The sequence below is a fragment of the Miniopterus schreibersii genome (genome assembly GCF_964146895.1).
Source record: "Miniopterus schreibersii genome assembly, chromosome: 1".
NCBI lineage: Eukaryota > Metazoa > Chordata > Mammalia > Chiroptera > Miniopteridae > Miniopterus > Miniopterus schreibersii.
The window spans coordinates 43,175,370-43,200,623 of NC_138101.1; the positions used below are offsets into that span (position 1 = coordinate 43,175,370).

General features: G+C 44.7%; 1 protein-coding gene across 1 annotated transcript; it reads right to left on the reverse strand.

Annotated features, from left to right (window-relative positions):
- On the reverse strand, positions 1–24,982 carry PPEF2 (protein phosphatase with EF-hand domain 2; the record flags this gene model as incomplete). Its single annotated transcript, XM_081145750.1, is given in 19 exon segments — positions 1–172; positions 174–421; positions 3,984–4,071; positions 4,814–4,977; positions 5,886–5,992; positions 8,477–8,619; positions 9,367–9,552; positions 10,595–10,854; positions 10,857–10,977; positions 14,358–14,507; positions 14,600–14,635; positions 15,360–15,524; positions 16,301–16,347; positions 17,299–17,413; positions 19,018–19,193; positions 20,289–20,349; positions 20,494–20,582; positions 20,585–20,620; positions 24,928–24,982. Coding segments are annotated over 19 exon segments (2,316 nt in total). The 3' UTR covers positions 1–103.
- Between the last annotated feature and the right edge of the window lie 272 nt (positions 24,983–25,254).

Below are 25,254 nucleotides of genomic sequence, written 5' to 3' on the forward strand. Positions count from 1 at the left end.
CACACACACCACCCTGCACCCACAAATACACAGGTGATTCTGATGCATGTTGGTTGGCAAATTCTCAGCATAAAGTTTCTCAAATCTATGGAGAATGAGGGAGTTATTCCAGTGACAAGCTTGGCATTGCTTTTGAGGCAACTTGAGTAAGAGAGACCAGACTGTCTTTAGTTTGCTCCTGGCCTGCTGGAGCCACTGTCATTAGTGTTGGTGGCTTGTGGGCAACTAGAGGCATTGCCCTCTGTGCAGGATTGCTCCACAAGGCGGAAGGCTTCCAGGAACTCATTGATGTCGATGTGGCCATCCTTGTTGAAGTCAATGCTCCGGGCAAGGTCACAGATACAGTCATCTGTGATGTCAACCTTCATATGAGAGCTGAACAGCTTCCAAGTCTGCCTGAACTCGTCCAGTGAGATGAACCCTTACCAGGGAGAGGAAGTCACTTCAGTTAGTCTGTTTTTCAGTGTTCATGTCCTCTGACACTAGCTCCCTACTGTTAAGCAAAGACAACCAAGGCCTAGTATCTAATTTAAACCCCAAGGGAATGGTACAAAACCACTGGATCACCAGTGGTTCTCAAGTGGGAGCAATTTTTTTCTCCTCCCTCTAGGGACATTTGGCAATGTCTGGAGACTTTTCTGATTGTCATGACTGGTGTGAGGGTGAGGTGTTACGGGTATCTAGTAGGTAAAGGCCAAGGATGCTACTAAGCATCCTATAATGCATAGGATGCACCCCCAAACAAAGAATTATTCAGACCAAAATATCACTATTACCACTGCTGAGAAACCTTGCATTAAATCATCCCAAACATATACTAATTTATTATGCTTATTAAAAGCCTTTGGACCTATACGCCCATGGTCAATTGATTTTTTTTACAAGGGTTCCAAGACTATTCAATGGGGAAATAATTGTTTTTTCTTTTTTTTCTTTTTTCTTTTTTAATATATTTTTATTGATTTCAGAGAGAGGAAGGGAGAGGGAGAGAGAGAGTTGAAACATCAATGATGAGAGTCATTGATTAGCTGCCTCCTGCACGCCCCCGACTGGGGAACAAGCCCACAACCTTGGCATATGCTCTAACTGGGAATTGAACCTCGATATCCTGGATCCTACACTGATGCTCAACCACTGAGCCACGCCCGGCTGGGCAAGAATCATTTTTCAACAGATGGTAGTGGACAACTGGATATCCACATGCAAAAGAATGAAGCTAGACCCTACCTTACACTACAAACAAAAACTAGCTCAAAATGCATCAAAGATCTAGCTGTAAGAGCTAGAGCCATAAAACTCCTAGAAGAAAACATAGGTATAAATTTTCATGACCTTGGATTACATAACTTTTCTTTGATATGACACCAAAAATACAAACAAAAAAATTGTAAAATGGATTTTTAAAATTATAAGCTTTTGTGCATCAAAGCACACACCAAGAAAGTAAAAAGATAACCCATAATATCAGAGAAAATATTTGCAAATCATATATCCGATAATGGCCTCGTATCCAGTATATATAAAGAACTCTTACAACTCAACAATGAAAAGACAACCCAATTAAAAGATAGGCAAAAGATTTGAAGAAATATTTCTCCAAAGAAAGTACCTATACAGATGCTCCTCGATTTACGATGGGTTTACATTCCAATAACCAATCGTAAGCTGAAAATATTCTAAGTCGAAGTGCTTTAAATACAGCCAGCCTTCCAAACATCACAGCTTAGCCAAGCCTGCCTTAAATGTGCCCAGAACACATTATTCTACAGTTGGAAAAAGTCATCTAACACCATGCACACATTGTGCAATAGTGTTGCCTCCCTTGTCATCACACAGCCAACTGGGAGCTGCGACTCCTGCCGCTGTCCAGGGAAAAGTCCAAAATGCAAAATTGGAAGAACAGCTTTCACTGAATGCGTATCACTTGTCATACAATTATAAAGTCAAAAAATCGTAAGTTGCCCCCTTAAAGACTGTCTACACAGTAGTCACGGTTTCACCTTTCCTTAGTTTTAGTACTCAGCCAGCCAGGTCTGAAAATATGACAGAAAATTCTAGAAATAAACAATTCAGAAGTGTTAAAATGCATGCCATTCTGAGCGGCATGATGAAATCTCTTGCCATCAAGCTCTGTCCCATCCAGACTGTGAATTAGCCCTTTGTCCCGTGTGTCTGCACTGCGTTTGCTACCTGCCCGTTAGTCACTTAGTAGCCAACTTGGTAATCAGGTTGACTGTCACGGTTTCCAGTGTTTGTGTGCCAGTAACTGTTATTTTACTTAATAGTGGCCCCAAAGAGCAAGAGTAGTGATACTGGTAATGCACATATGCCAAAGAGAAGCCATAAAGAGCTTCCTTGAAGTGAAAATGTGTGTATATAGAGGACAAACCACAGTATGTATCGGGTTTGGTTCCACCCAGGTCCAGGCATCCACTGAGGATCTTGGCACATATTTCCTGTGGCTAAGGGGTTACTGTACGAATTTCCAACAAGCAGATGATAGATGCTCAGCATCATTAGTTATTAAGAAAATGCAAGTCAAAACCATAATGAGACTTACACCCAATAGGATGGCTATTTAAAAAAAGAAAAATAATAACCTCTTTGGGTGAGGATGTGACATTGAAACCTTCACACACTGTTGGTAGGAATGGAAAATGGTGCAGCCACTGTGGAGAACAGCTTGGTGCTTCCTCAAAAGTCAGACATAGTTTTACCATATGATCTAGCAACTGTGTGCTTAGGAACATATCCTAAGAGAATTGAAAATATATGTTCAACAAAACATAAGTTGAACATGAATGTTCATAGCAGCATTATTCATCATAGCTGAAAAGTAGAGATAATCCAAATGTCTCTCAGCTAATGAATGAATAAACAAAATGTGGAATATTCACACAATGGAATATTACCCACTATAAAAAGTACTAAAGAACTGACACATTCTACAACTTGGATGAATCTTGAAAACATTATGCTAAGCGAAAGAAGCCGGGTACCGAAGGGCACATATCATATGGCTCCAGTAATATAAAATGTCCAGAACAGGCAAATCCATAGAGATGGAAGGCATAGTAATTGCTGCCAGGAGCTGGAACGGGAGTGACTGCTAATAAGTACAGGTTTCTTTTTAGGGTGATGAAAATATTCTAGAATTAGATAGTGATGGTGGTTACACAACCTTGTGAATATACTAAAAAACCACCGACCTGAACATTTTATTTTATTTTTAATGTGTGGTTTTTTGTGTGTGTGTGTGTTTATTGATTTTTGAGAGACAGGGAGGGAGAGAGAGACACACACACACATTGATGAGAGAGAAACATCAACATTGGTCGGCTGCCTCCTGCACGCCCCCAGCTAGGGATCGAGCCCACACCCGGGCAAGTGCCCTGACCGGGAGTCAGCGGGCAACCTCCTGGTGCATGGGTTGGTGCTCAACCACTGAGCAACACTGGCCAGGCCGACCTGAACATTTAAAATGGGTAAGGTACATGGTATGTGAATTAGCCCTCAAAAAAATAAGAGTAATAACATTGGGAAAGGCCTTTGGACCTTTGGGGAACAGGGTGAAGGTATATAGGACCTCCCTGTACATTTTTTGTAACTTCCTATGAATCTATAATTATTTCAAAATAAAAAAGTTTTTAAAAATACTTTGGGAATGAGATTGTAAAAGACTTTCTATCCTAGGCACTCTTCACTACTTTGTGGCTATCTCTGATTGCACTATAAGGGATATCACATCTACTAATAATTATTCTTCCTACAAGGCGTTTTTATTCAGTCTGTCTGTTCTTCTCTGCCAAACCCTTTTCTATCTAGACTGCTGGTATTGTTCAAGTACTTTTCCAGTTCCTGCCATTTATAAGCATTGTCATTAGTTACTTGGCCCCCAGAGTGCTTGAGCAGAGAGCGAAATAGTCAGGAAGGAGACCAAAGTGCGGGAGGCAAAATAGTTGCTATGTCAGAAGTGCCTTTACCTGAATGATCACTGTCTATGATCCGAAAAATGGTCTCCAGGTTGGATCGGTTTCGATACAGTGTTTCCAGCAAACTTGACTGTATGTTCTGGAAGAAAAAAACTCATTTTCCTTCTATATCTTATATTTAAAGTGCCCCAATATATAATCAACACACAGTCAATCTTGACAATAAGACACTCTTGAAAAATACCTGAAGATATTTTACCATCTCTTCACCCTCAGCCCCAGTGAGCCTCCCAAATGATCTAATGGTTTAAGAGTATATAGCATATGATAAAAATTTTCTAAAATTGAACGTGATGTTGGCTGCACATATATGCAAATACACTAAAAACCATTGAATTGTACACTTCAAATGGATGACTTGTATAGAATGTGAACTATATTGCAATAAAGCTGTTTTTAAAAAGTACCTAGCCCATGGCTTCACATATATTACACATTCAATAAGTATTTATTGAATAAGTACTTTTTTAGTAGAGGAAGTAGAGTGAAGTCAAGGAAGTCAGACCTGGATTCGAGTCCCACATCTATTACTTAGAAACTCTATGATCCGAGGCAGGTGACTCAGCCTCTGTAACTAGCGTCCTCATGGGTGTAATGGGCTGATAATGCCTATCTCCTGGTGTGATTTTAAGGACAAACTGAAGCAACACATGTAAATCTCAACATAATGTCCGACACACGGAAACTCTGCAAATAGTAGTTCCCTTTTCTCACTCGTCTTCCTTTTTGGGTTCTTAATATTTGGTTGTTTCTGATTCCAAGTTCTCCGTAAGGGGCTTCCTGGCCCACGATCTGCCCTCGTCCCCCATTCTCACCACTGCCTCGTGGCCCGGCTGTTCTCTGGCCAAGCCCTCGAGCCAGGCCTCGTACTGCAGCGTGTTATCCGCTGAGCCGCTGGCCAGCTGTGGCCTCAGCATCCGCCAGGGCAGCCCCAGATGCAACACAGACCCCACGGCCGCTGCCCAGTCGCTCAGGGTGACTGAACCTACAGGAAAGAGCCCGCTTGTCGACTTGTCACCTACAAGTCCAGCTTCCCACCCGACAGTGCATACCCTTTTATCCTGACATTCTCCTTACTATCTACAGGTAACAGAAGTGATGGGCACCGTCACTATTTTTGTTGGTCATGGTAGAATATAGAGTTGGAAACAGTGGCGTTGCTAGATAAATACAGGATATTCAGTTAGATTTGAATGTCAGACAGACCGGGAAATATAAGTATGTCCCAGATACTGCATGGGACATGCTTATATTTAAAAATTACTTATTATTTATTTGTCCATAATGCAAATTTAATTAGGCATCCTGTTCTTATTTGTTAAATCTGGCAATACTACTGGAAGTCACACAAAACTTAAGAATAACAGCATAAACTATTATACATATACAGCATCAGTTGTTTATTTGCATAGGAAAAGATATTGCTATGACTGTGTAACAGTTACTGCTGTTTTTTAATATGAGTACATGTAGCCAATGTCCATTACACATTCCGTTGAATTGCAAAAAGATAAAATGTCTATCTTTTGTAATAGAACATGGAACAAATGAATGCACACTTAGCAACAACAAGAAGTCAAATCATTGATATTTTGCTGATCTTGGATACACTCCTGTAGTCTCACCACCTGTTGCTTTTTGCTCAGTTCTGGCCTTGTCATCCTTCCCCTGACTCCATTTCTCTTCACCATCTCCATCTATATTTAGCCAAGTTCATATTCTGTTAAGAGCATGGAACTTTAAGATTTAGAAAAATTAAGTGGGACATTAAGTTGAGTAAAATAGAGGAAATAGTCAAAGAGGTCTTTTGGTCACCTGGCCATTCAGCAAATATTTATTTGCTAAGTGCTGTGAAACAAAGACTTTACAGCCAGCTTACTTGGTTAGTCTTACCAGTCTTATCAGTATCATGCTTCTTAAGTTCCTCAAGAAGAGCTGAGGAATGCACGAATAACTTTCCCTGCAGAGCTCTTAGAGCTGACTCCTCTACTCTACTAATCCTGGGACAGAAGAAAAAAAGGAACATTAAAAAAATTACTATAGAAGAATTAGTTATGGGTTTTACTACATCTCACCTCTCTCTTAATGTTTCAACCTCCCCAGGGTGACTCAGTCTCTGAGGGAAAAGCTCCACCTCTTATGTCTCCCCACCACTCCCCACTTTTCCCTGCTGTCTGTGAATTGCTGCTGTCCTTCCCAGTATAGCATAGTGGTTAGAGCAGAAGTTCTAGAGAAAGGCCACCTTTATGGTAAAGTTGTATAACTGCGCTGTACTTCAGTTTGCCCGTCTGTAAAATAGGGGTAAAATGGGCCTACCTCATAGGATTATTGTGGAGAATAAATGAGTAAATTCATGGACTGCACTTAGAAGAAAGCCTGGTGCATAGAAAGTGCTCAATAAATGCTACCTGTTATCAAAATCATGCTTTCCTTGTAATTTATTATTATGTTAAACAGTCACAAGGCAAGATTTATGGATAACAAAATAACACTAATTTAGTTTTCTCTTTGTTACAATACCCTCCAAGGTAGGTAGCACTCTTATACCATTACAGAGTGAGTAACAAGTCCATGGTCACACAGCTAATAAGGGGTGGAGCCAGGAATCAATCTTGACAGGTGGACTCCAGGCTGGCTAACCTATTATTGAGATATGGATTTAAACCAAAAGTAAATGAATTCCAAATGAGAGTTCCTCTAAGAAAAACACATGATCATGTACATCAAGACATCAATTATGGTTGGGTGGAGACATTTCCCCTCTTCCTTCTAAGGTCTACATCGTGGTCCAGATAGTTGAAGTTGTTGGGCAAGTGACTTCTGGGTAAATCAGGGAATGCTGTGCTTGCTTTGATGTAATCAACAAATATTTCAAAGTCATCTTTAATTATGTTATTTGTAGGATTCTCTACAGTGACTCCTTTTGTAATGACAACACTGAAATCACATGAAATCATGCATTTCAGGTGCCTGGGGCCCACCATTGGATACTCTCATTTGGAAGGACCGGGATGAGGCTCAGATGGCTGATTTTTTTATAAAGCTCCACAGGCGATTCTGCTGCACAGTAGGTTTAACTATTATTGGTGAGCTTAAATTTTCATGTAATATTTCTTTTTAAGTAATACTGGCCTTGATTTTTTTAACAGCTTGAGTGTTTAATAACTCTTGAGTGCTTCATAAATCAAGAGTGAGTTAAAATAATGTACTTTTAGCCCGGCTGGCATGGCTCAGCAGTTGAGCATCAACCTAGGATCCAGGAGATTGAGGTTTGAATCCTGGTCAGGCACATGCCTGGGCTGCAGGCTGGATCCCCAGTGGGAGGCATGAAGGAGGCAGTCAATCAATGACTCTCATCATTGATGTTTCTGTCTCTCTCCCTCTCCCTTCCTCCTTCTGAAATCAATAAAGATTTTTTTTTTAAATAATAATGTACTTTTATAGCACACACACAAGGCACATGCTAAATATTAATGTGTTCTTTTACTGGATTTATACCAACTTTGTTTTGATTTCTAATTTAGTTCATCTGGTAATTTTAAAAACTTGTTTAGTACCACTAAAACTGTATCTGTTAGTAGCTTTATATTCTAGGGCCCTCTTCTTGGTGGGAGGCAGTATTGATAGTCATTAAGTAAGCGAGTTCTTAAATAAGACTGCCTGAGTTCAAGGCTAACTTTCATTGGTTATTAGCTGTGTGACCACGGGCCAGTTGATTTAACCTCTGTTTCAATAATCTCATCTATAAAACTGAAATTATTAACATGATATGTTTCATAAGTTCATTGTGAGATATAAATTCTTCTTTTAAAATTGATTTTAGAGAGAGGAAGGGAGAGAAAGAGAGAGAGAAACATTAATTTATTGTTCCACTCATTCAAGTATCCATTGGTTGATTCGTATATGTGCCCTGACTGGGGATCTACCCAGAAACCTTGGCATGTCGGGACAATGCTCTAACCAATTGAGCTGCCTGGCCAGGGTGAGACATAAATTTTTTATAATAACTCTTGATGTGTGGTATGTTCCTACTAAGATGACAACTCAGGATCATCTCAACAGAAGCCATTTAAGTAATATTATATATTTCCTTCCCAGGAGGGAAGGGTCATTGTTAAGAGATGTGTACACTGAAATCCATCTGCCAAATCCCCAGACAGTGGAAGGACCTTTGGCTGGGTTTATGGAGTTGCACAAAGTCTTCAAAGCTGAGAGAGAACAGAAGAGTGACCCTGGAAAGACTTGGTGGCCTGGTCCGTGGACCCACTGAGAATAATTTCAATGTCCATCAATAATGAGTAGGCAGGGTGCGGAGAATGAAAAGACCCCTGCTATAAGGTCAATTACAGATCGGAGTGACTGCTGACAGCCAAATTCTCAATTCTCACTTAGAATTGAGATAAATGTAATAGCATTGGACACTTCAAAGATTCTATAAACACTGTAATTCTGCTTTTCTGAAATCATTCGTCAGAAAGTCTTGCCTTTGCCTCATGGTCAGCATGTGGGTCGCCTTGTTGGCTTGATACTGCACAATGTGTGGGGTCAAGGCTGGCCCCAGTTTGACATAGGCCCCTCGGTTACTGCCAGCTGCATAGTAGTTGGAGGCAGAAAAGATGGTTAACACCTGAAAAAAACAGAAGCGAGACAAGCATTGAGGTTCCCTGGGGAACTCCTGCCCTCAGTCCTAGAGGGCCCAACCCAGTTCCAGGGGCTGCTATTTCTCCTTGAACTCACCTATGGGTCTTTTTTTGTGTGTGTTTTGTTTTTTGTTGTTGTTTTTTTGTGTGTGTGTGTGTGTGTGAGTCATTAATACTAGTAGGGCAGGAGTTGTTACCCAAGTAATAAAAACTTGAATTCTGATAAAACATCCACAACATATTTTCTTCACATTTTTATCCCAAGTAAAACTAGCAGGGGTCACAGAAAAAACTTCATTGATTCAGCTTTGAGGCAAGCTGGGCCTAATAAACTGGGATGGGCACTACAACTGGCAGGCAAATCAGTTACTAGCTGGTGTGAAGCCTCAATGCAATTTCCTACAGTGCGGAGCCCCCCCCCCCCCCCCCCCCCGAGATGCTTGTGAAAAAAGTTTCCATTGTCAATACATTGGGAAGTGCTAGACGCTGTGTCTTTTCTTGGAGATTTACAATAAATATAGGAAGGTAAAGGTTCTCTGCAGTCTAGCAATAAAAAAACCTATGTAAGCATTTAACCAAACATTTCTTACATTATTTGATCTCAAAGGACCCAGTTACTTTGAGCATGTGGATAACAAATAGAAGGCACAGTTGATTGTGAAACGCCTTCACTCGTCCAGGCCTGGATGGAGCAATAGCGACGGCTCTTGTGATACAGCAGAGGGTCCACCCACCTTGCGGCTGTGGCAGAATTCATAGCCTTCGGGTTTGCACTCGTGTGAGCGGATCAGTAGCTGTAGGTTGTATTTCTGTAGCAGCTGTTTTGTCACATTTGGCCCAAAATAACAGCCTCCTCCTCGAACAGTGTTGGCCTTGCAGCCCTCCTGAGCCATGGGATCACTCCACAGAATATCTACGACCTGGAGAGAGCAAGAGATGGTGTCTTTCTGAAGAACTAGACAGATACTCGTTCAGGGTCATTCTCATGGAAAGAGAAAGAAGACGAAGAGAAGGGAGAGCAGGAGGAAAAGCCACGAAGTGAGTTGTAATCTTTTTGCTGCTGGAAGGTCTTGCCTTCAGTTGGGGGAAAAAATGCAACCTCTGTGGGTCACAATAAAGTGAGGTGCACTAAAAAGAGGTATGCCCCTATTTCGGCAAGCTCTGTGGATACCTCCTTAATAGCCATTCTCCTTTCTTGCTAACAAGACTCCGGCTGGTCATTTGGGGTGGCCATGTGCCAAGCTAGATACCTGCTTTTCCCATCTCCCTTGCAGCTAGGGGTGGCCATGTGACACAGTTCCAGAGATTTTGGAAAAGCATTTGGCTGCTTGGTAACAGAGGAGACCAGGAGCTACTGACATAGCCCTTTGGGCATTGAGCTACAGCAGCCCTTTTCTGGCACGTTAAAACAAACAAACAAACAAAAAACGGAACATATAATAGCAATAGCATCCAAGAAGTCATGGCTTACCCTTTATCCTGTGATGCTAGGTCACTAAACCAAGTTTACTAAGGTAACAGAGCCCACGCCTTCCCATCCTTCATAAAACTCTAAAATACATGAGTCATTAGGCAAATACTAATACCTTTTGGGAATGTTCTAAGCCCTGGAATAGAGAAAGAGGGGCAAAAAGAAAATACCCCGAATTTACATGGAGAGATGAGATTCGATCTGATTTTTTTTAGAAATTTTTTAATGTTGTTATTGATTTTAGAGAGAGAGGAAGGGAGAAGGGTAGCGATAGAAAGATCGATGGAGAGAATCGCCCATCGGCTGCCTCCTGCAGGCCCCCTACTGGGGATGGAGCCGGCAGCCCTGGCTGCGAATTGAACCGGCGACCTCTTGGTTCATGGGTCGGCGCTCGACCACTGAGCAGCACCGGCCGGGCTGATCTGTGTTTTAAATCCTTGGTCCTTCCAGATGGCAACCAAATTCTAGGGAGCAGCACCTGCCAAACGCACCTGCCTCCACTCCTCCTGAGTGGGCTCCAGCAGCTCCCCAGCTTCAGGGTCGGCGTCTGACGGCAAGAGCCGGGACTCCCCCTGCCCCTCGATCCCAGGGCAGCCTGCCTGCTGCCGGTGCCTCTCCCGCTCCAGGTCCACGGAGCGCCTCACCCGCCGGGACAGCTCCCTGGGGGCCGGGGGGCCGCTGCAGGGGCCGCTGGCGGAGCGCCCGGCTTTGTGGGCCTTGTGGGGGCTGAGGCGGAGGGGCGAAGGGGGGGAGAGCAGCTCTGGGGGAGAAACCACGGGGAGGGGCCCCCTGCAGAGCTCGCCTGCGTGGCCTTTCCCTTCTCCGCCTGCTTCTCCTTCCCTTTTCTTGTTTTGCACCTCAAGGTGGAAACAATCTACAAAGGTGCAGAAAACACACAGGTGGTGGAGTGAGACCGGAGGCCCTTTTCGAGCCTCGGGCCAGTGCTCCTCGCACCCGGGTCCACAGAGAAGGGCTGGTCTGTGACCGGCTGGTGCTGGCCCAGGACAAAGTCAACGGGAACCTGAGAATGAGCCGTTAGAAACTTTCAGAGCAGTAGGTGGTGTGATGACATTCAAGCACATCATCAGCGGGCTTATGTTTTTTGCTTGAATTTCATTTTTCTAATAACTCATGTTTTACAAAAGTATCAATCTGTGACAAATGGGAAATTTATGAAGCCTGCTCGTTCGCCGTAGATGCCTGGATCAAGGCCAGCCTGTGTGATGGTTTCTCTCTGGGGGCCTCGTGATGTTTAGGCAAGAGGAGGGAGGGCACCTCTCTCAGGAAGGTGAGCCCTTGTTGACTTCTGTTGTTTCATGGATATTAAAGCAAAGAAGAAATGGAGCTCATGGTTGAAAATGCGGGAATGGGAAAATCCTGACACTTGCTGTGGGATCGCGTTTTACAGGAAGTGCCGGCCTCCCTGTTATCTCACCGCCGAGGACGCCAGGCGAGGGGCAGGGACCACCTCTCTCAGCCTAATTGGGAAGAGGGATCGGTACGGTCCCTCTCACTGACTCCGAGTCCTCATGGTTCTGGGACCAGGCTGAGGACGTAGAGGACACAAGCCGAGAGGATTCTGATCACAGGAAAGAGAGGGGTCAGGGCACAGAGCCGAGCTGTGGCATCGAGCGGCAATTTGTGGCGTGCCCAAGTGCCACCATGAAAACAGTGACACGACTCCCGCAAGGACATCAGCGATAAAGGTCTGGTTCACAGCCGGGTCTCTGCAAGCACAGAATCAGAGCACAAGAGACTTCTGCAAATATAGGGACTGTGCTACCAGAAGGCCACGTCCTGGTGCGGACTGACTGAGGGCAGGAACAGAGGACACTCAGAGGCTGTCAGCAGAACCTGAGTGATGTCTGAAGAGGGAGCCAGATCAAAGAGACTAGGACAGAGGCTGTTCCCTAACGCTGGCCAAGCGCTAATTATCTCGTGGGCAGGTCCAGCCCCGGTGCAGAGAGTGAAAGGCTGTAAAATGTGAACGGACCGTAACCGCCTCTTGCTCTCCTCGCTGCCAGCTCTCACTGAGGGCCCACCATCAGCTCCACCCCTCTCGACCCTCAGGTAACTTTAGTTTAAGGATGTTATCATCTGCTCTAAGAGGCATCCCTAACTTTGATTCTTAAGAAGAAGAAGAGTGTAACTATATATTGAACCATTTCCAAATAGGTGCTGTCCTGGGCACTTGACATGAACTAATCGATTACCCCTGAGCCCCCCCCCCCCCATGAGACAGCACCCTCCTTTACAGTAGCGATGATAAAACTGATGCACAGAGATACCAAGACTCTACCAGGACTGAGTCCAGAGAACTGACCCCAGAGCCCATTTTTCTTTGTGCTTTCCTCCCAAGTGGCCCTGGACTCTGTGCAGATCACTGCATTGCCCTTCCCCAGAGCTTTGTAAATCAACTGTTGGGAAGTTAGCTTTTTGCTAAGCTATAGAAAATACACTGTCCTCTAGCAATCTTCTCAAAGTTCCTACTTCTCCCGTGTTTACATAATTAAATGTGATTCTTCCCATAAGATAATCTGCTCTATCATGACCTGCGGTCTCTACCTGGATGCAGCTGAATGTTTGAATTGAAAATAAAAAATAAAAAATGAAGTGCCAGATAGCATGCAGAATTGACCAAAGAAATACTAAGAGCTGGTTTTATATCACCTGGAGCCCTCCCTGTCCATCAAGAACATGAAAGGGTTGAGATTGTGGAGACGTTGAGAGGAGTTTTGGAGGGAGCTATTGAAAATGCTGAGGGCTCCCTCTTCCACCTCTCCGGAGGGGTTGACCTTTTCTCTCTCCAACACTGAGCCTGGTGTGCAGGGGCACATGACTCATCTTTTAGTCATCAGTCCACAAGGAACCCTAGTCACGCCTAACAGATAGGACTTGAATCCAGAAACCTCAGACTTTAAGCTGGATGCAAGTATTGGATGAGACTTGAGTGTAGACTCCCTTGGGGAGGGGATGAGCATGGTCCTATGTGTGGGAAGAAAAGCACACATTGAAATCTGGGGAGCCGTGGGGACAGACTAAGCTGTCTTGCTGCTCCAGCATCTGTCCACCCTTCTTCCTCAGCAACCGAAACCCAGATTCTTACAGATACCACCTGAAATAAAGACTACACCTTCCAACCTGCCTTTCAGCTAAGTGTTGGCATAGGACAAAGTTCTGAACAGAAATATGAACAGAAATTGTGTGTACAAACAAATGTCCTTAAAGGGAAGAAACATGCCTTTCTTCTGCTCTCTAATTTATGCTGGCTAGAATGGGGTCATGATGGCTGGAGCTCAAGCAGCCCTGTTGGGCCATGATGCAACATGGTGGAGCAGCAAGAGAGCGGGAACCTGGGTCTCCAATGGCTTTGTGGTGTTACGATACCCGGCCTGGACTGCTTGTCGCCAGCTCTTACTTACATGAGAAAGAAACAAACATTAAGCCATTGTTATTTGAAATTTTCTGCTACTTCAGCCAAATGTAGTTAATACTATTTCCACTTACTGAGTATAGATTTTGTAAGGCAGATGCACATAAACTTTCATTTAATTCCCACAACTATGACATAGTTATTCATATCCGTATTGTACAGATTTAGAAACTTAAGTTACACTAAGTTAAGTAACTTGCTCAAGGTCACATAACTATAAGTAACAGAACAGTTTTCTTTCAATCGCAGACTCTTAAATTGAATGGTATCTTATGGCTTCACTACTCCAACTGTTACTAGATCAGGGATGGAAACACATGGCACTAGCTTCCCACTATCATGTCCATGGCAAATGTCACTAATTGGTCACAGCACACTTGCTGCCTGAGCCCAGCTGTGGATTCTCAGCCGTTCTCCTTTTAATGGTCTAATGCAGTGATTTTCAACCCGTGTTGCCACAAGAACTTTTAAAACATGCAACACCTGGCTATTTAGTCAGGGGCACTGACCTCTTTTCCTTTAGATTGTCAAAAAAATGGTAACAGCCAACACAACAGCCATCTGGTGTGAATGAATCAATATTATACCTACTTTTTTTAGTCAGATCAGCAAATAATATATTTTTGGTGTGCCACAGAATTTTAGTAATTAGCTTATGTGTGCCGTGAGATGAAAAAGGTTGAAAATCGCTGCTCTAACAGCTTCTCTTAACAGCCCTTTGTAGTCAACTGGAGTCAGCATGCAATGTAACATTTATTTTATGTTGGCAGTGAAACTGGGCAGTGTGGTAAATGTGCCCTATTTCATTGTCCAGTCCGTACCTTGTGCCTGTCCAGCTTAGACAGCAGCTCTAGGTCGGTCCTGTCTGACACTCCGCCGTGGAGAACCAGGACCTTCTCATCCACCAGAGTGGCCAGCGGAAGCCAACGGAAAACATCTTGCAGTGTTTGCAGTATTTTCTTGCCATGTGTCTGAAAATGATGTGAACAAGATACTAAGTTTCAAGTAATTCACTCAACTTTTCTGAACTAAGAGAGACTTTTGCTTTTAGAGGCAAGCGCACCTTATATTTATGCATCACTTCCCTGGTGAAGCCATATCTAGATTTAGAAGCAAGAATAGATATTAGATTTAGCGATAATAGTTATGACACATTTGCATTTTTATCAAATGCGTATTCTATATACATGTGCTTAACTTTATAGAAAAGAAACTAATCGCCAAAATGCTTATAATTATAACATTATCTCAGGGTAGACAAATTATCATATATTTTAATTTTCTTCCTTTTGCTTATCCGTATTTCTTACTTTTTCTATAGTTAACCTTTATCGTTTATATGATAAAGAGTATGGGTATGTGAGCCCAGGCCAGTCTGGCTCGGCAGTTAGAGCATCAGCTGCGGACTGACGGGTCCCAGGTTCGAGTTCCACCAAGGACACACGCCTCAGTTGCAGGCTCGACCCCTGGCCCCAGACGGGCACGTGCAGGGGGCAACCAATTGATATGTGTCTCTCCCATTGGCGGTTCCCTCTCTCTTTCTCTCCCTTCCACTCTCTCTGAAAAGCAATGGAAAAAATATCCTTAGGATTAAAAAAAGAAAAAAAAGAGTATGGGTATGTGAAAAAATTTAATGGTTTTATTAGGATAGTAGGGGAATGAGTCAATGTTTAAAAAATCTTTTAAAAATGTTTTATGTTGTGTATTCTACTTTATAAAATTGAAAAACTACTTTTAAAAAGCATCTAACAGATAAGTGCTAACAAATAACTTTACAATTGAACAAGTAAATATCAAACACCTCGCGTGCTTTGTTTGTACCATAAGTTCACCAGGTGGTCCTCGTGGTTTCCTCGGTTCAGGTGGAACTCCCTGGGGTAGACCAACATGAAGGCAAAAAGCACCATCAGGACCTCCACCGAATCCTTGCCTCGATCCACAAAGTCGCCGTTGACCACGTAGGCTCGCTCCGGCGACGGGAGCCCGTTCTTCCCAGCACGGAGGCAAGTCCGGGAGAGGCCGGGAAGAAGGGGCAGGAGCCCAGGTTAAGCCAACGTGCACTCAGCAGCTGTCAGATCGAGCATCCGGTCTGAGCGTCTGGCTCTCCTCCAAACGGGAAATGTTAGTAAAAGATGGAAATATTTCATACTGGTCTTATATTTCCTTTCCAGCCAGGCTGAGGTTATGACACGCTTGTCAAGATCAATGCTTTACACAAGGCCAGAGTGTTGGCATGTGGTATGTGCCAAGGGCACTGAACTTGTGGTCCAAAGGCCAGTTTCAAGTGCTGGCTGCGCAATAGCACCTGCCATCGGTTCCTCGGGGTCAAACAAGACAATACATGGCAAATGCTCTGAGAAATGCAGAATATATATAAAGTCATACAGAATATTCATATATCTTGCTATATGCTCTACATTTTATAATTAAAAATGGAAATGAAAATAGCTTTCAATTGCTTTGATAATGAATAATTTTCTCTACTTGAAAAAAAGAAAATCAATTGCTGAATAATCATTCTCTTTATTAACCTCAGATTTTGTATTATTTAAACAGTTTACAAAAATATAGTAGAATATGGTGTAATGCTGGCTTTTATATATTTGCTATGTTTTCTAATATTTTCTATATGTATAAATATACTATGTATATTTAATATTTTTTCAATCCAAGCAATACTTAATAATTTGTTTCATAGATACAGTATTCAAACTTCTAAATTAAACCTTAGAGCAAGACAGAAAATTAAATTGAGCATTCATACCTTATGAAATATAAATATTAAGTCATCCAACTGGCCGTGTAAATCTCCTAACAAAAATAGAAAAAAAATATCAGTTATGATTGGTCCTTACCATTGTTTCTCATTTTTTACTATAAAAAAGGAAAATACCCAGGAAAAAACTGACAAGGTTAAGAAACATGGTTACTCATTTTTCCATATGTAAGATAGGGATAAATATTAATTTCTCTTGTCGCAGGGACAGTTAATACTGAAAGCAGAAAGCACAATATTTTTCCTGCATGATTATCATAAATGGCAAACAACCTGTATTCTTACTGAAGCAAAGACGGGACAGAAGCAGAAGACGGGGCTGCAAACCCAGGTGAGAATGGGAGAGAGTTTTGCCCCATCTAATACAGGAAGCTGTAACTCACTTATGGGCCAGTCTCGCAAGATTTTTCAAGAGAAGTTGGAAATCTGGGTTTTAATATGAAATCCTCTAATTTTCAAATATTGGAAACTAGTTTTAAGATTTAAAACCATTTCAGGACCTCTCTGAAGGCTGTATGTGGCCTGTAAGTGCCAGTTTACAGTCCCTGATGTACCCAGTCTGCCTCCCCTAAGTTAAAGTGGGAGGTGCCAGTCTATGACGGTTGTTAAAACATCACTGAAAGCATAAGAAGATGGAGAAAATCGTTGTTAACAGGATTTCTGGCTGGGAGAACGTATGTGGATGGTAGGAATAATTCACTAGGCCTTGGGGCCTGGTCAAGCAATAACAAATAAACTTTTCTAACAAGGGAGGGACTGGCTATTGGCAGGGATTTTGTTCTGAATGGAGCGCATGCGTTTGGGATCCAGTATTAATTGCTTGGGAAAATAAAGCAGAGGCTGGGCCCTGCGGCCCGCAGTCCTTTGCTGTACCACCTCTGCCAGAAGTAACCGTGGAGCGAATACGTGCTTGCTCTCGGTGTGAAGGAGTGAGCGTGGCCGCCCGCATGGGCTAGCGCACAAAGCCAAGCCAGGCCCGCTCTTACCGCACACCGTGATCTCCTCGCTGCAACAGGTCGAGACCCGGCTGATGTTGGGCAGTTGTGCCAGATGCTTTTTGGTTTCATGCAAAAGATTCAAGACATAGCGAGCATGTAGCTGCTACTAGGAGGAAGGGGAAGGAGGGAACAAAACAACACTGATATTCCTGAGGGAAGACGGGCCTCTCCAGTCACCCAAGACCCCAGCAGCGAGCCTGGTACTCCAGCCTGGGGCCCTGTGCACGGATCCTCCCTTTCCCACCCACCTCTACCCTTGCTTCTGCTTTCACCGCACCCAAATGCGGAACGAGTCTCCTCTATCTGCTCTACGAAAGCCTCCCTGGCCTCTCGCTGGGGACAAATACGTGACTGTCTCAGTGAAGTATGAGTAAGCGTTTGCATTCTGATGGTACCGAGTAATCCTGGCATCACTGGGGAAACGACCCCAGCCCCTCCCGCAGTGAATTAATTCGTATGAAAGAGGAAGGACTGGAGCCTGGTGTAGAACCCAAACCTGACCAGTTCCCACCACCTCAGCCTCTCGCACCGCGTTCCAAGCTGCTCTCGTCTTCTGCCCGGCCTTGACTGCTCCCTGTTCCAGGCCTTGCTCCCTCTACTCTATTCAGCACACAGAATAGTTATTTTCTTTTTATTTATTATTTTTATTATTATTTTTTTAATCCTCACCTAAGGATATTTTTTCCATTGCTTTTCAGAGAGAGTGGGGGTAGGAGGAGAGAAACATGGATGTGAGAGAGACACATCGACTGGTTGCCTCCCGCATGCGCCTGACCGGGCCGGGGATGGAGCCTGCAACCCGGGTACGTGTCCTTGGCCGGAATCCAACCCCGGACCCTTCAGTCCACAGGCCGATGCTCTAACCACTGAGAAAACCGGCTAGAGCCACAGAATGGTCATTTTAAAAAGCAGCCAGACAGATAGTGTTCCTGCGCTCAGTGTCTCCCATCTCTTTCAGAAGAATAGAAGTCCACCCCCTTCCCTCTTTGCCTCCACCTCCTAACACTCTTTCCCTGGCTCCCTCCTCTTCAGCCACAGTGGCCTCCCCAAGGTCCCTGAGCAGTCCAGGCAAGATCCCACCTCAGGGCCTTTCTAATTGTTCCCTCTGCTTGAAATGCCTTTCCTTAGATGTCCACAGGGCACATTCCCTCACCACCTTCGACCTTTGCTCAGAAATCACCTTTTCAGACGCCTGCCCAGACCACTGGATAAAACTGCGATCTCTCCCACCGAGATCCTAGTTTATTCTTTTGCGTAGCTCTTACCACCTTCTAATACAGACATTTTACTTGGGGCCTGTGAAGGCTGGGTCTGGCTATTTGCAGAGAATGAGTACATAATTTACTCATTTGCTGTTATTTATTACATGCCGTCTCCCCACTAGAATGTCAGCCCCACAAGGGCAGGGATTTGTGTCTGTCGTGCGCACTGCGGTGTCCAGATGCCCAGAACAGTGCCGGCACCCAGCGGTGCTCAATAATTATCTGCAGGGTGAATGAACAAAGGGAGGTGCCGTGATTAGGAGACGTGTTCAGTGCATAGGACCTGGTGATTGATCGCAGGTCCTGGCTAAGCAGAGGTGGAGTGGAATCTCTCTAGTGGACCCACCGCACAAATACCCTAAATCCGGGCCATTCCTTCTGCTGGTCCGCTCGCCCTCTGCACGGGACAAGGCGTGGTGATGACTCAGGTTCCCGGTGAGCTTACTTGTTTCAGCCTGAAAGCTTCCACCAGGGCAGTTGCGTGGTCAGGAAGGAGTGGGAAGGAGAGGCGTGGCCCCGTGTAATTGTCCGGCACCTCTATGGATTCATAGTTGCTGCATTTCTCCATCCTGGAGTCCCGGGAGACTCTCTCCTCAGTGAACATGCGGTTCAGGATGTCCCCTAGCCAGGACAGAAAGGGTGGCCGGCTCACGATCAGACCTGCAGTCAGTCTACAGGCAGCACAACACAGTCTTTCCTTGGACTGGACAGTAAGTCCTCACTTAATGCTATCGATAGGTTCAGCGACTTCAAGTGAAACAACATATAACAAAACCGTTTTCACCATAGGCTCATAGATACAAACAAGAGTTAAGTTCCTACAGAATCTCGTCCACCTTACAACAAAGGGACGTTGAATGAAACAACATTATTAGAGGACCTGCTGTACTTAACGTGGGGCCTGGCCAGGCTGGCATCAGCTCCAGCACAGGAGAGAGAAAAGGGGAAAGTGGCGACAAGTTAGGGTGGGCAGGAGGCAAAGGTTACATCTTTACGTCAACTCCCTTCTTCTTTTGTTTTAAAAGATTAAGATTTGTCAGACTTAGAAAGGATGGACATTCAGGGCCCTAGGTTTAATAAGAAGAAAGGGAAAAGCCATGGTGGGAAACAAGTTCATGGGCATTTATGGGGAACTTGGCGAACGGGGCAGATGCTCAGACCTTTCAGTGCCCTCCAGGCAATTTCCGACTGCCTGGTCCTGCATCTCTAGCGTGAGGGCTTTTTCCTGGGTCCACCGAGAGTCCTGCTTGACAGGCCCAAAATGCTGTGGAATGAACAACGCTTCTTGTCTGCCCCTCCCAGCAGCCTTCAACCAGCAACCTCCAGGAGCTGCCACATAAAGGCTCAGGTTCCCTCTGCCTCCGGGTGGGATCATCCGTGGCTCGTGTTTTGCACTATTTCCCAGACACGTTGAGTTGCTGGCTTTGTAGACGCCCCCTTTCTTGGCTGCCTTCTCTTCTCTGAATCCCTTCCCACTCCTCCCCACCCACCCTGTTTCCTACATTTAACAAATAAATCCTTTGCACTCAAACTCTTGTCTCCAGGTGTGCTTCTGGGAGAACCCAGGATACCAGCCCACTCTGCCATTTATTTGCTGTCCTTGCTCATCCCCAGCTGTTGCTAGATTCACCTTTTCACTCCCTGTGCACCCCCCGCCTCACCCCCAGCTCCGTGACCCCGAGACAGGAGGACAGTTGGCAGCGTGGCAGTTCATACTCGCTCTCACCGTGACTGCTGGGGCGAAGTGATCCACAAGGTAGCTGAAGAAATCGTGGAGCCGCGGAAGAACCCAAGAAGACTTGGCTTTAGAGGTGAGTGAGGAGAGGCCAGGAGAGGTCCGGGTCCGCTGCACCCCTGGGCACCTGGGCCTTGCTGCCCAGGGCCGGAGGCTGCGCTGGCACCCGCCCACAGCCCGCCGCACCTGGAGCCGGTCCTGCTGCCCAGCGTGCTCGATGGGCGGGAAGATGCCCCGGGTGCACGGCCGCCTCGCCGCCAGGCGCGCCCTGTGGCCCGGTACCGCCTCTGGACCAGGGCCGCTGCCCCGAAGGCTGTGGCAGGGGTGGAGAAGCAAGCCTGCGAGCTTTCCCGGGCCCGGGGAGGGAGGCACCTCTCCCACGGTAATGTGGGTCTAGGTGGGGGAAAGCACTGCCCATGGCTCCCGGTAGGGGGGACGCGCCTCCCCGCGGCCAGGGCGCTCTTGGCCCCATGCATGCCCCTGACGCCACTCACATTCTTATCTCTTGATTATACTCATATCACTGGAGGGTATGTGAGTTTTAATTCCCACATTTTATTATTTATTTATTATTTATTTATTTATTTATTTATTTATTTTAATATATTTTTAATGATTTCAGAGAGAGGGGAAGGGAGGAGAGAGAGAGAGAAACATCAGTGCTGAGAGAGTCATTGATCAGCTGCCTCTTGCACGCCCCTGACTGGGGATCGAGCCCGCAACCTGGGCATGTGCCCTGACTGGGAATCGAACCTTGATCTCCTGGATCACAGATCAATGCTCAACCACTGAGCCACACCAGCCGGGCTAATTCCCATGTTTTAATGAAAACATTTATATGAGTGGAGATGAAAAGACTGAAGTCTCAGGATTCTGAGAAGGATATGAAAACTGGAGAGATTGCAAGGATGCAGCATCCTTGAAGAGTGGGATTAATGCAGGGGTAGGGGTGGGCATTTGGATAGTGTCACAATAGACTGGCTAACAGGAGATCTGGGTTCTGGGCCTGAAACTGCCTTGACCAGCTATGTGGCCTCAGGTGAGTCACCTTCATGGCCCTCAATGTCCTCATTTGGAAAAGGTGACGAACTAGATGATTCCTGGGAAAAACAAACAACAAAAACCATGCAAATTACTACATACTACAGTGTCAGGTGGTGATGAGTGCCTGCTGGGCTCTGTGCTGGCTCTCCCCATATTCTGACATCCCTGCCAGTTTTAAGTGTCCCCATCACAATACTTCCATGACTGTGCCAACTATCAAATACACAGGCAGGCTTTGGGCTTGTCCTTTTCTCAGGGCCTGTGCTAGGTGACTGTTACCACAGGATGGCGTGAACACGTTTAATTCTTCAAATGGGCTTTAGGACCTGTGGTCCAGAGAGGAGGACAGCTGTCCACATACATAACTAGATTCTCCTTAATCTCCAAGGTCTGGATGTGCTGCCTGATGAATGAAGTTATTTGTAGATAAAGCTGGATTACAAAAGAAAGCCTGCAGGTTCACTCAGGTCAGCCTTGTGAATGGTAGACAGATTGATTTAATATATTTAGCTTGCGTTACAGAGCTAAGAAAATTCGTGCTGATTTCCCTAAGAAGAAAGATGATGGTGGAGTGGGAAAAGAGAACCTGGGAGGAATTTAAGCAAAGCTGAATTTGATTTTCCAAGAGAAAAAAAATATGTCATACTGCAAATATTTCTCCAAGGCACTTACCTTAAATAATAACTGATGAGGTTGGAGCCCTGCCAGTTGAATTCTGTAAATCCACGTTCAGAGGAGTGAAAGAAATGTGCAGGGTAAGCACTACAGACACTTTAGGAACTTGTGGGAAACACACAAGTATCTGCACCTGGCCCTAGACTTACAGCATCAGAATCTCTCCAGGGAACCCAGAAATTTGCAGGTCTTACAAGCTCCACATGTGACTCTTTATTGGGCTAAAGTGTAAACAACACTGAGGAATATTATAGCCATCAAGGTTCCCTGAAAATGTTGTTCCCTAACACCTTGCCTCAAGCAATTTAAGGAAAGTGCTGCCAACCAGACATACTTATATCCTGTGTCCTGTTTTGGCCACTTAGGGCAGGGGGAGCAGGCAACGCCTCTCTTTCCTTCCGTATTCTCCCTCCCAGGTCTCTCTCTGGGGCCTGGGTTATCTTTAATTGTTGTGGGCACTGTGAGGCACAGGATAGTTTTAGATCCTCTACCCAATCCTCTCTTCCCCACAACACAATACAATACACTTGAGTTCCTCTTGCTCTGGCCTTGTGTAGACTAAATGCAACGGTGCAAATTACAAATACAGCTAGTTGCTAAAACCCCATATTAAGAAAAGGCAACCATGTGGAGAGAGGCCAGAGGGCGTCAAGGCATCAGGTACTGAGTGAAGAGCTGTCTTAGAGGTACAGCCTCCAGCCCCAGCTGCCCTGTGGATCAGAGACCAACTGCCCGGCTGGGCTCTTTGCAAGTCTCTGACCCACAAAAGCATGACCAGAATAAAATGCTTGTCTTAAATCACTAAGTTTTGGGAGTTTGTTACACAGCAATAGATAATTGGAACAGTAATTGTATAAATGTTTTACAAAATTATAAAACAAATTAAAGTAAAAACCTCGCCCGGCCGGGCGTGGCTCAGAGGTTGAGCGTTGACCTAGGATCCAGGTGATCGGGGTTTGATTCCCGGTCAGGGCACATGCCCGGGTTGTGGGCTCGATCAATGACTCTCATCATTGATGTTTCTATCTCTCTCTCTCCCTCTCCTTTCCTCTGTCTGAAATCAATAAAGATATATTTTTTTAAAAAAAATTAAAAAAATAAAAAAATTAAGTAAAAACCTCAATCTCCAAGAATGAAAAACAAGAGTTAAAAAAGTGAATCTAACCATGTATAAATAAGTTGATGGCATCATCACACAGAAAGGAGTTTTTGCAAATGACTTCAAAGTTCAGTAATTTGCATGTCCCTCGTGGATGTATCCAAAGAACAAAAGAACTACAAATAAATCTTAAAGAGTCTCCAGTAATCATACTGTTTATAATAGTGTTATTATTATGAAACTTTTACTGACATGTTATGGGATAGAATAAATAATAATATATTAATGTCATTAGGGATAAAGAGAAAAAAGATATAAATATAATATCAAGGTTGTAAGTAAAAATATTGTGATCCTAAATACAAATTGGTCATGATGATTTTTTCTTTAAATAATACATATTTTCTGGATCTGCTCACCAAGATAATGTAGAAATAATAACCAACCTGGTAACAATGAACACCCTACACCCTGAAGAAATAGCTATGCCTGGTCTGGGACCAAAACTGTGCACGGTGAGCCTGGGACATGATCGCCAACAGAAAGCAAGGAAGCGGCAAGCTGAGGGAGATGCAGAGGCCCATGCAGACAAGGTGCCGTCACCGTTTCCTTGGCTCCCTCCCCCACCTCCGGCTGCCCCTCCTCGGACTCCTTTGCTGGCTCAGCCTCTTCTAGCTGATGCTGAAGTGCTAGCTTAAGCATGGCTCTGTCCTAGGCCCTGGTCTCTGCTCTGGCTTCACTCTCACCCTAGGCTGCTCCAGTGACCTTCATGGCTTCAGCACCCACCTCTGCTCTGATGCCTTCCAAATGCGCACATCTCCAGCCCGATGTTCCCCAGAATCCAGATCTAAATACGCAGCTGCCTACTCAGCACCTCCACCCGCGTGCCTCATGGGCGCCTCCCACCCAGCGTGTGTGAACTCATCAGCGTGTGTAAACTCATCGTCTCCCTCTCGTCCAACTTGGTTCCTCTCCATCAGCTTTCCGTCAGTCATTGGTATTTTCATCCACCCAGCTTTGCTTCCCAGGAACCTGGAGGTCATTCCTGACCCATCCTTCTCCTCACCCCATCCATCTCCTCGGTTGGATTCTGTCAATTCCACATCCTGAATAGTGTTGGAATTTACCCGATTCTCTCCATCTCTACTGCCACCAACTCTGGACAAGGCATCATCACCTCTCATGTAGAGAACTTTGTTAGCTTCTAAACTTTGTTATTTCTTCTTCCCCTCTTACCCTGTCCAATCCCTTCTTCATGGAAGCCAGAAGAGTCTTTTAAGGGTCTTTTTAATGTGAAAATCTTATTCTAGAACTCCTATTTTGAATTCCTCAGTGGTTCTTTATGCCTTTAGGACAAAGTTTAAAATTCTACAAGATCTCAGTGATCTGGGCTCTGTCTACCTCAGCAGCCTCGTGTCTGCCACTCTCTATCTCGTTCACTTCCAAACACTCAGTTCCTTGAATATGCCTCCCTCTTTCCTACCTCATAGCCTTTGTACATGTTGTACCTTCTACCTGGAGTGCTCTTTCATCCCCTTTTTGCCCAACCTATTTCACTCACTTGTATATATGTAGCTTGGGATAAACCCCAATGGACAGAGTAAATTTTAATTTGTCAAATATACTTCACCAAGTCCTAAGATACTCAGCGGAACATTCTGCTGGTCACATCACAAGAAGAAGCTGAAGAGTTGTGTAAGGAGAAATATGATGGTTTCTTGCTTCTATCCTGACAAGTCCCCCCCTGTGCAACATGAGCTTTGGGGCACCCACAGCTAGTCAGGGAGGTGGGAAACACATACCTTTCTCGGCATTCTGGAAAGCAAAATGATGCTGGGCTGAGGTGCCACTTCCCATGGTGGAAGAACAATGTTTCTTCAGGACTCAGATAGCAGGTCCAAGGGGAAGTGAATTGTTTGCTGACAAAAGAAAAGGGTAATCTGCAATAGGGAGGTTCAGGCAGAGTCTTAGTTCAGGTGGAGCAAATTATTTATGAACCTCATCTCCACACCATAAAAAACTTCGAGACTATCTCCTCTCCAGCCTCAGTGCAGGAGGTATTCCTCCCCTGAAAAGTCCCTCCATTTGTCATTGCATATATCTCTCCTATGTTTTCCACCTTTCTACTA